An 11,835-nucleotide genomic window follows, 5' to 3' on the forward strand; every position below is an offset into this window, starting at 1 on the left:
GTGTTTTCATTTTATTTATGAAATAAATTATAATTTAAATAAACATGGTGTTTCTTAATTTCATTTATATCAAGTGAAAAAGTTATTCCTAGGAGATGGTAGTTCTTGTAGATGAAATAGGATTGCAACGTCGCGTCGAGGCGAGGACGACCGTTCCTTGTGGCAGTTGTTTGATTGAAGACGGAATAGTGGGTGAAGTGATCTTGGTGTTTTGTTGATGCTTTTAGTTTTGCATTAGATTTGTCCTAGTCACTTATAGTATCTGAAGTAACTTTATTTTTTTAGTTGATGGTATTTTATGAATAAAAAAAACTTAACTCCGTCTTAAGGCCCAACTATGTATAATAGGCATTTGCGCGCATGGGCTTATGTCAAAATGGCATGAGTGAGTTGTCGAACATACACAATTCTTATGGGGAGTAAATTTCTTAGAATAAAATATAAACAACATGGATGCAAGGGGGATAACAAAATTAAATTAATTTTCACTTAATAAAAATGTGATAAACGAATAATTGTGAATTGAATAAAGACAGTTTTAAAAATATTTTTGTGTAATTCAACGCGTTTTTCTACAAAAAATATGGAAAACAAAAATTTAAATTGTGACAGGAGGCTATGCGCCCGTATGTTCATTATGTTATTATATATTATATTATAACATTATTATACTCCTCATGTTTTCAGAAACAGGACGAAGAAGTTCGTTAGATTTTGACATAAGCCTATGCGCCCATATGCCTATTATAGTTGGGCCTTTAGTTATTTATAAAACAAAGCTAAATATAAAAAAAACACCTACTTTTATTGAAAATTTTCTACCTTCATGAACTCTTTATGGTTAAAGGTATAACTACAACGGCCACCTTTTGCAAGACCCTGGAAGCGCAAACAGCGTACCAGGCTAAAAAGTGAAAAAGCGAAAATTTTCAAACTCATTTTGTGACAGTTTTTCCGAGCACAAAATTAAAAATAATGATGCAGAAAGCTTATTTTTTGGTTAAATAAACAATTTTTGTAGTTTTTTCCAAAAACAAATAGCTCTTGAAAGAAATAAAAAATTTTTACTTTTGTAAATTTCCCACTTTTTCACTTTTTCGATAATTTTCGTTATGGCAAAAGCAACAAAAATCTGTCTTTTATGATTCATAAAAGATTTCATAACAGATTAAGGTTTGCTGAATACCAAAAATGAGAATAGCAAAAGAATTTTTGACAGTTCGAACTTCGTAAAAGATTTTATAAAAGATTTCATAGCAGATTGGGTATGTCGAATAGGTAGCAAATACGAAAATCATAAAAGATTTTTTGACAGATTAGATTTTTGTATGGAAATTCATAAAAGAATAACAGAATAGCAGAATAAAATATCTCGCCGAATAGACTCAAATTAGTATGGAAATTATAATCACCGCGAAGCCGATTGCATATGTATTGGTGTGGTGAAAATCTCCACTCCGAGAAAACGGAGCCGAAGCAGCGAAAACCTACCAGAAAAAGGAAAAAAAAAAGGAATGACTAAACGGCATTTGCAACAAAACAAAAAGAACACGTTATTTTTGTACACTATAAATTTTGTATGTTATTTTTACAAACATGAAATTATTTTCTTCATTTGCTGTTGAAGCCTGATACGCTGTTCGAGATAAATTTTAGCTCCCATAGAAATTATTGAAAATTTTTAGCTGAGCTAAAATGGATCCCATACAAATTATCGATAAAATTCCCATACAAGTTATGGGAATTTTATCTCGGCCTGGTACGCTGTTCGAGATAAATTTTAGCTCCCATAGAAATTATCGAAAATTTTTAGCTGAGCTAAAATGGATCCCATACAAATTATCGATAAAATTCCCATACAAGTTATGGGAATTTTATCTCGGCTAAAATTTAGCGCGAACAGCGTACCAGGCTAAAATATCAAAAAGCGAAAATTTGCAAACTCATTTTGTGACAGTTTTTCCGAGCACAAAATTAAAAATAATGATGCAGAAAGCTTATTTTTTGGTTGAATAAACAATTTTTGTAGTTTTTCCAAAAACAAATAGCTCTTGAAAGAAATAAAAAATTTTTACTTTTGTAAATTTCCCACTTTTTCACTTTTTAGGTCATTGTAGTTATAAAAGCAACAAAAATCTGTCTTTTATGATTCATAAAAGATTTCATAACAGATTAAGGCTTGCTGAATACCAAAAATGAGAATTGCAAAAGAATTTTTGAAGATTTTATAAAAGATTTCATAGCAGATTGGGTATGCCGAATTTCAGTTGTTTCGATAGTATCGATATTTTTCAAAAAAAACTATCGATAATATCGATACTATCGATGGTTTTTTTCAACAGAAACCTACCTTTACCCTTCAAGCAAACGAGTCCGACATCGGCCCGAATCGGCTCCGAAGTTATTCCGACCTCGACTACGAAACAGGTCCCAAGGCGCGGCGGCTCAAATTAGTATGGAAATTATAATCACCGCGAAGCCGATTGCATATGTATTGGTGTGGTGAAAATCTCCACTCCGAGAAAACAGAGCCGGAGCAGCGAAAACCTACCAGAAAAAAAAGGAATGACTAAACGGCATTTGCAACAAAAAAAAGAACACGATTTTTTTTTCACTTAACATTTTTTATGTTATTTTCACAAAAATTAAATTATTTTCTTTATTTTCTGTTGAAGCCTGGTACGCTGTTCGAGAAAAATTCGAGAAAAATTTTGGCTCCCATACAAATTATCGAACATTTTTAGCTGAGCTAAAATGAATTTCTACAAATTATCGATAAAATTCCCATACAAGTTATGGGAATTTTACTCGGCTAAAATTTAGCTCGAACATCGTACCAGGCTTGACACTGGCCAGTGGCTGGAGTTGGAGTGGTGTTTGATTTAGTTCCATAAATTGTTGAAAAGAATTGTAGTTGTTGATTATTGGGGGTGGTTAGGTTGCCGGAGAAGAAAATTTTCTACAAAAACACAAAATTATTTATTAGAAAATTGCTAAGCTAAATTTCAGCAATGCATAACTTTTCTTTAAAACTTGGTACGCTGTACGCGCTTAATTTTAGCCGAGATAAAATTCCCATACAAGTTATCGAGAATTTGTATGGGTATGGGATCCATTTTAACTCAAGTCTGGTACGCTGCTCGCGCTAAATTTTAGCCAAGATAAAATTCCGATACAAGTTATCGATAATTTGTATGGGACTCATTTTAGCTCGGCTAAAATTTTTCGATAATTTGTATGGGAGCTAAAATTTATATCGAGACCGGAGAGTCGTGGGTCGTGAGTCCGATACTCTTTTTTGACGTTTCTTTTTCCACTTTTTTTCAACATTCCCTCTCATTTCTTTTTGCTTCTTGGTGCAATACAACAACAAATTTTAAATCAAAAGAGAAATGTCAAATTTGAGTCCTTGACTCAAGAGGCATCGTGTAATAGTACACGCCTCACAGAATGATTTGGGCCTATTCTGCCAAATCTTTTATTCTGCTATGAATTTTCTGTTATGAATGATAAAATATCTCAACAATAAAAGATCTTTTATAATTGGTATTCAAGACTTCGAACTTTTATTAAATTCTGTTATAAAACTTCGAAAAGGAATATCTGCTATAAGCAAACCAAACAGAACTTAAATCTTTTATCATCTGTCATTTCCAAAGACAACAAAAAAAAAAACAAATCAAAATGTGGAAAGTAAAGTGAATTGAATTTTCTCGTAGATGATCCAGCAAAATTGTGTTTCTTTCTATAAAATAAGGTAAATAAATAGATTCATGTGCATCTTTCCTTTCGCAAAATATTTAGAATCTGGAGCAGATACCTCACCGCTACAAAACCACCCCTATTACATGGAGATTGGACAAAGTGCTCAGAGAAGATTGCAACATTTTAAATGCAATTGTTAACTTCCCTATTTTTTGTAAAATATATGTTTTCGTTTTTTTTATGAAATAAATTATAATTTAAATAAACATGGTGTTTCTTAATTTCGTTTATATCAAGTGAAAAAGTTATTCCTAGGAGGTGGTAGTTCTTGTAGATGAAATAGGATTGCAACGTCGTGTCGAGGCGAGGGCTACCGTTCCTTGTGGTAGTTGCTTGATTGAAGACGGAAAAGTGGGTGAAAAGTGATCTAGTGTTTTGTTGATGCTTTTAGTTTTGCATTAGATTTGTCCTAGTCACTTGTTATCTGAAGTAACTTATTTCCGTCCCGGTTATTTATAAAACAAAGTTAAATATAAAAAAGCACCTACTTTAATGAAAATTTGCTACTTTTATGAAATCTTTTATGATAAAAGCAACAAAAATCTGTCTTTTATTCTTTTATGATTCATAAAAGATTTCATAACAGATTAAGGCTTGCTGAATACCAAAAATGAGATTCATAATAGAATTTTTGACAGTTCGAACTTCGTAAAAGATTTTATAAAAGATTTCATAGCAGATTGTGTATGCCGAGTACCAAATATTAAAATCATAAAAGATTTTTTGACAGATTAGATTTTTGTATGGAAATTCATAAGAGAATAACAGAATACCAGAGTAAAAGATCTCGCCGAATAGGCCCAATTAATACAATTAATCGAAATAAAAAGAAATAGGGTAGAGTTGCAAAATCCAGAGTTGCACCTGTGCAACCAGTTAGTCTTCCTCGTTTGGAACTTTGCGGTGCTGTGATGTTAGCCCAGTTGTTAGACTATGCAACTCAAGTTTTAGGCAACAAAAATATCAAGCAATTTGCTTGGACTGACTCAACCATTACTCTCTCGTGGATTCGAGCATCACCAACCAAGTGGGAGACATTTGTAAGAAACAGAGTTGAAGAAATACAGCGGTTGACCCCAATCAAAATATGGAAACATAATCCAACACAACATAATCCCGCAGACTTGGTTTCAAGAGGTGTTTTGCCATCGGATTTACTTGAAAATACATTATGGTGGAACGGGCCAGACTTTTTATGCAATGCCTGGGTTTTTCAGTATCCTACACAACCATTAATAAGAGTTCATCAAGCCGAGCGAATTTTTCCTCCAATCAACGAACCAATGCATAGATCTTCTGAAATCAATAAATAAATTCGAATTTCTGGTTTGATTTTACGTTTCACAAATAATTCCAAAAATTACATACCCAACTGGAAAATCGGACCGATTTCCCCGAGTGAACTCGACGATGCAGCCAAAATATTGGTGAAAATAGCTCAATTCGAAATGTTTCCTGAAGGAATTATGAAATCCAGAGGCATGGCATCCCTAAATCCCTTCGTAGATCCTGACGGTATTATTCGTGTTGGTGGAAGATTGAAGAATGCTAACCTGCATTATGATCAACAGCATCCAATAATTCTTGCTCCAAATCACCATTTTACAAAATTGATTCTGCATGAAGCTCATGAAAAAACGCTCCACGGAGGCATTCAATTGATGATGGGTTATCTTCGGAAAAAATATTGGATTTTTCAAACTAAACGAATTGTTAAACAATACATTCATAAATGCACTATTTGTTATCGGTTCAGAACTAAGCCAGCCTATCAACTCATGGGAGAATTACCATCGCCTAGATTCAATGTATCCAGACCATTTTCACATACCGGGGTTGACTATGCCGGGCCTATTAGTATCCGGGCTTGGAAAGGCCGTGGAGCAAAAACTTATAAAGGCTATCTAGCCATTTTCGTTTGTCTGGCGACTAAAGCCATTCATCTGGAAGCAGTGAGTGACCTCACTACTCAAGCTTTTCTAGCCGCTTTTCGGCGTTTTACTTCACGTCGAGGTGTCTGTGGACAGATCTATAGTGATTGCAACACAAACTTTAAAGGAGCTGAGTCAGAGTTGTATCGTCTTTTAAAAGATGCCACTCATGACTGGAAAAATGTTGCTGAAGCTTTATCGTCACAAGGAACCAAGTGGAATTTCATTCCTCCTGCTTCTCCCCACTTTGGAGGGTTATGGGAAGCCGGTGTGAAGAGTGTCAAACACCACTTCAAAAGAGTTGTTGGAAATGGGACACTCACTTTCGAGGAGCTCACCACGCTTCTGACTCAAATCGAAGCGTGTTTAAATTCGAGGCCTCTTTGTCCTTTAACCGAAAATCCTGATGACTTTCATGCTTTGACTCCAGCACATTTTTTAATTGGAGCTGAAATGTACACGGTGCCAGAACCTGACCTTACGATCGGTAAGACGAGTTATAGTGACCGGTGGAAAGCAATCCAATTCAGTCTACAAACTTTTTGGCATCACTGGCAATCAGAATATTTGGCCAGATTACAACAACGACCTAAATGGCTCAAATCGCAACCTCAACTTAAAATCGGAGACCTGGTTTTGATAAAAGATAAGAGATTTCCCCCTACGAAATGGAATCTAGGTAGAATTCTAGAAACCTTCCCAGGTAAAGATGACATCACCAGAGTTATCAACCTGAAAACACAACAAGGCGAATTTAAAAGACCGGTAACAAAGCTATGTCCACTACAAATTAATGAGAATCAACATAATTTATCAAATCAAATCTAAACACAATCATCAATACCGAATCCTTTGCCCCCTCCGTATTTTCAAAATTCAAATTTTGCTCACTTCAAAAGAAAACGCACTAAGTCATAAAAATACTTAAAGTTGCTCACTTCAACCGAAAACGCAAATTGAAACACATATCTATACACACACACACACACATATACACACACACATACATATATATATATACACACACACACACACACACACATACACATCCACACACATCCACATACATCCACATACATCCACACTAACATCCATACACATACACACATATATAAAATATAATGCATCATGTCATACAATGCTTAGACAAGAAATTTTACTTTATTTGCTCATTTCAACTGAAACACGCATATAAATGAATTTAACTCAGTGTTCATTTCGTCATTTTGCTCCGTAATAATTAAAACTTGCTTATTTAAATGCAAAGAAATATTTAAATGCTCATATACTTTAAACAAAATGCACCGAAATGTAAAATAAATACGAATTAAATGCTCAATTATTTAAACAAATGCATTCAAAATGAATTTAAATGTAATTCGCTTAATAATCGAACGTATTTAAAATTTAATTCGCTTAAAATGAGAACAAATCAACAATTTTCATATCAAATATAATAAATTTCATTCATTTGAAGTAATTTCATTGATCGAATCAACAAATTAATTCAAAATTCAACTTTAATAATATTTAAAATCAAATGCTACATAAAAAGCAGTTGCTCAACTCAATCACACTTTACCAGTAGCAGAAGAGGAGTCAGTGATCAAGTTGCACATCACTAATGAACCTGCACATCTCTAACACATAAAGCATTGAAACTTAAGCCAGAACTATAATTGGCGGATGGACCCTTCAAGCAAACAGGTCCGACCTCGGTCCGAATCCGCTCCGCCTGAGGCGGAGCTGAGTCCGACTTCGGATCAGAAACTGGTCCGAAGGCGGCTCAAATTAGTATGGAAATTATAATCACCGCGAAGTCGATTGCATATGTATTGGTGTGGTAAAAATCTCCATTCCGAGAAAACGGAGCCGAAGGCGGACCTGAGTCGGAGCAGCGAAAACCTACCAGAAAGAGGAATAAAAAAGGGATGACGTTTCGCATTTGCGACCAAAAAAAGAACAAGATTTATTTTTTTTTCACTGAAACTGTTTTATTTTTTATTTAATTTTGGGAAACGAAATTTTCACAATATATACAATATAAAATACAATACATTTTTTTCATTTTATTTTATTTGTTGTTGCTGCTGTTGTTGGTGTTTCCTTAGATGCCCAATCGCATGTTTCACCTTCTGCCTTTTTCTTCATCATTAGAGATTACATCTACAACACAAACAGAAACACATCACTTTAATCCAAACACTTTGAGCGATATATACAACATACCTTTTTTTGTTTCCATATTGTTAATAGTTTGATATAATTATTTATAATTATACTTATATTTTATTAACAACGACACGAGACACGACGCGACTAAACACTTCAACAAAAAATAACAAAGTGACGCTTTTGCTCTTGTTGGCTATGTCTGTCTACTTTTTTTTCCTTTTCTCAGTTTTCACCACGATTCTCTTAGACTTTGTGTTCATACACAAAAAGTTGCGAGTATGTGAGTGCAACCCCGCTTTTCTCGGTCGGAGGTCGGACTGTCTTTTCTGGACTCCGTTTTCTTGCTTGAAGGGGAGTCGGATGCTAATGTCAATTGTTGTTGTTTTCCATAAGTTTTCATCCCACGAGTGCGGTTCCGAGCGCACTCGTCGGATGAAAACTTGTGGAAAACAACAACAATTGACATTAGCATCCGACTCCATCCGCCAATTATAGTTCTGGCTTTAATTTTGCTAAATAATCTAATTCATACATTTAATCTATACAAATTTCATCGTAATTCACTTACCTGGATCATCTGCTACCTCTGCAACAACTTTTTTGTCGATTTTCTAAAAAAAATTTCACTTAAATTAATTACACTTAAATTCAACAAAAAAAAAATAACACATACGAAGTACTACTGATGCCGTAATTGAAGGAATTTTCCATTGACAAACAAGCCAAGTTGCCCTTCAAGCAAACAGGTCCGACCTCGGTCCGAATCCGCTCCGCCTGAGGCGGAGCTGAGTCCGACTTCGGATCAGAAACTGGTCCGAAGGCGGCTCAAATTAGTATGGAAATTATAATCACCGCGAAGTCGATTGCATATGTATTGGTGTGGTGAAAATCTCCATTCCGAGAAAATGGAGCCGAAGGCGGACCTGAGTCGGAGCAGCGAAAACCTACTAGAAAGAGGAACAAAAAAGGGATGACGTTTCGCATTTGCGACCAAAAAAGACAAGATTTATTATTTTTTTCCACTGAAACTGTTTTTTTTTTATTTAATTTTGGCAAACGAAATTTTCACAATATATACAATATAAAATACAATACATTTTTTTCATTCTATTTTATTTGTTGTTGCGTTGGTGTTTCTTTAGATGTCCAATCGCATGTTTCACCTTCTGCCTTATTCTTCATCATTAGAGATTACATCTACAACACAAACAGAAACACATCACTTTAATCCAAACACTTTAAGCGATATATACAACATACCTTTTTTTGTTTCCATATTGTTAATAGTTTGATATAATTGTTTATAATTATACTTATATTCTATTAACAACGACACGAGACCCGAGACACGACGCGACTAAACACTTCAACAAAAAATAACAAAATGACGCTTTTGCTCTTGTTGGCTATGTCTGTCTACTTTTTTTCCTTTTCTCAGTTTTCACCACACGATTCTCTTAGACTTTGTGTTCATACACAAAAAGTTGCAAGTGTGTGAGTGCAACCCCGCTTTTCTCGGTCGGAGGTCGGACTGTCTTTTCTGGACTCCGTTTTCTTGCTTGAAGGGTGTTGTTGTTTGCCTTCGTCTAACTCGTTGCTTTTATCAATGAACTAACGAGTTTCATATAAGGGAGCTGTATGAGCAACTTCATGGTATTTTTGGTATTATTCACATTTAGCAAAGACACAAACCAGATTTCATTGCTATCAATGTAGTTTATGTTGAAAATAATTTTCATAAAACCTTTTATTTGCCATGTATTTATGCTTTTTGTTTCTTTCCATGTCTAAACCGAGATGAAACGTAAATTTGAAACATTATTTCCAACACAAAACCAAGAAAATCAAGATCGAAAACCACATCTTTTGCCCGGGGAGAATGTTGAACGCACCCAACACTGAGAAGTAGCTCAAGTAAAGAACGCATAATCAACTCGTTGAAATATGACAATTCAATTAACGAGTATGTCATTTTTTTTTTTTTTTTTTTTTTTTTTTTTTAACTACAAACAATGGCTTGTGGTAATGCTAATTGCTCTGGTCATCCCAGTAATACTCCCCTATTTCAATGTAATGGGCCTTGTGAAAAATTATTTCACGCCAAATGTGTTGGTGCTACCACTGCACTCATTGATAAAATCGTCTCCTCTGAGATAGGATTTTGGTATTGTACCAACTGCCGAAAAATTTCCTTATCAAACTTCTCTTTTAAAATGTCTGCCCTTAAATCTGAAATAATCAAAATCTCTAAGGTTTTTGATGAATTAAATAATAGCTTCTTAAAAATTGTTTCCACTGTTAATAACTTTTCTATTCCTATAAATTTAGTAGATAATTCAACATCAACAAGTTCCAATGAAATACCCGATGATCCTCTTTGTTCAGACCCCATAAGGTCTAAACTTCCTAACTCTCTTCCCACTGGTTCTAAGAAAAGCAAGAAACGAGGGCGTGACCCTACTTCCTCTACTAATAACGTAAGCCCCGAACCCAAAAGATCAAATTTAAGAAGCAATCAAGCTAAAATTAACTCAGAACCTCAATCTCATTCAATTAACAACGTGTCTTTATCAACTGATTCTGCTAGTCGTAATGATATTATACCGATATCTCTTGATTCCACAGCTCCAAAACCCCTTGAACCAGCTCCCGATTCTCAAACTTCAATCCCAACACCCACAAGCAATAATAATAATAATCCTTCTCATAGTAGTTTAGAATCTGTCCCTAAACCGAAAACGATTTTTATCTCCCGTCTTTTACCGGCTACATTGTCTAAGGATATAGTCGAACACTTAATTGCCGCCAAAGCCATTCCAAATGCTTCATGTATCAAATGTTCTAAAATAAGTAAGCCCGATAGTTTTGTTTCTTCGTTTAAAATCACTGCACCTAGTGCATTTTTTGATTCAATAATTAGTAGCCCTTGGCCATCTAACACTTTAGTAAAAGAATTTATTGTCCCATCCAAACAGAAATCAATTAAGAAACCTATAAATAATAAAAATTCAAAAAACTTGGCAGGTTCTCACTCTACTACCAAAACGTAAGAGGGCTTCGCAGTAAAACAACTTAAATTTATAATAACTCTCAAGCTTTTCCATATGACCTTCTCGCCTTCACTGAAACATGGTTGAACACTACTATTTTAGATACAGAACTTTTCGACAAAGAGTTCTTAGTTTACAGGAAAGATCGTCATGTCGACGTTAAGAGCCCGGTTGGAGGTGGAGTTCTCATAGCTGTTCGAAATAATTTCTGTTCATCCCTTGTAACATTTCCCTTTAAACTTAACATTGAACTAATTTGCATTAAAATACTACTAAAATCAAGACATCTATTTGTTTTAAATGTTTATATCCCACCTAAAACTTCCCCTTCTACTTTTGCAGAACTTTCAATAGCACTAGATTTTGTTTTTGGAATTGCTGATCTAGACAGTTCAATTCTTTTATTAGGTGATTTTAACCTCCCCAATATAGAGTGGGTCCCATCAGAAGACGACTCCTACTTTGGAGCTTCTTCGACTTCATCTCAACAGGAGCTTCATTTGTTGGACAATATTATCTCTACAGACTTACAGCAAGTTAGCTGTATCAAAAATTTTAGAAATCGAATACTCGATTTAGTTTTTTCATCTGACGCTGTTAATACGGTAGTGACAGAAGCTTCCACTTCCATATCTAACATAGACATTTACCACCCTCCCCTTGAAATTTTTTTGGATTTGGGCGATCATTTACTTGAAAATAGTAATCCTCAAGACACTTCGTTTGCCTTTGACTTTCGTAAGACTTCAACGGATTGATTGACGGAACGGACGCAACGGATTCTATGGGTTGGGGCCTTAATGCGCATATGCTCGCTTCGTAAACTTTCGTTACAGGCCGTCTCTACAGGAGATAATTTTTGTCATGTTGACGTGTCTTAACAAGAAATGTCTTGTGGAGGCTGGCCATTTCTT

The 11,835-nt window shown here is 34.8% G+C and overlaps 1 protein-coding gene across 1 annotated transcript; it reads left to right on the forward strand.

The window, feature by feature from the left end:
- Positions 1-5,213: 5,213 nt before the first annotated feature.
- On the forward strand, positions 5,214-6,524 carry LOC129908257 (uncharacterized). The gene has a single exon (XM_055984638.1). The coding sequence runs from the start codon at positions 5,214-5,216 to the stop codon at positions 6,522-6,524; it is 1,311 nt and encodes a 436-aa protein (XP_055840613.1).
- Positions 6,525-11,835: the final 5,311 nt, after the last annotated feature.

The sequence above is a fragment of the Episyrphus balteatus genome, chromosome 1 (genome assembly GCF_945859705.1).
Source record: "Episyrphus balteatus chromosome 1, idEpiBalt1.1, whole genome shotgun sequence".
Lineage (NCBI taxonomy): Eukaryota > Metazoa > Arthropoda > Insecta > Diptera > Syrphidae > Episyrphus > Episyrphus balteatus.

Coding starts and splice junctions, on each gene's coding strand:
- LOC129908257 (XM_055984638.1), top strand. CDS start 5,214: ATGTTTCCTGAAGGAATTATGAAATCCAGAGGCATGGCATCCCTAAAT.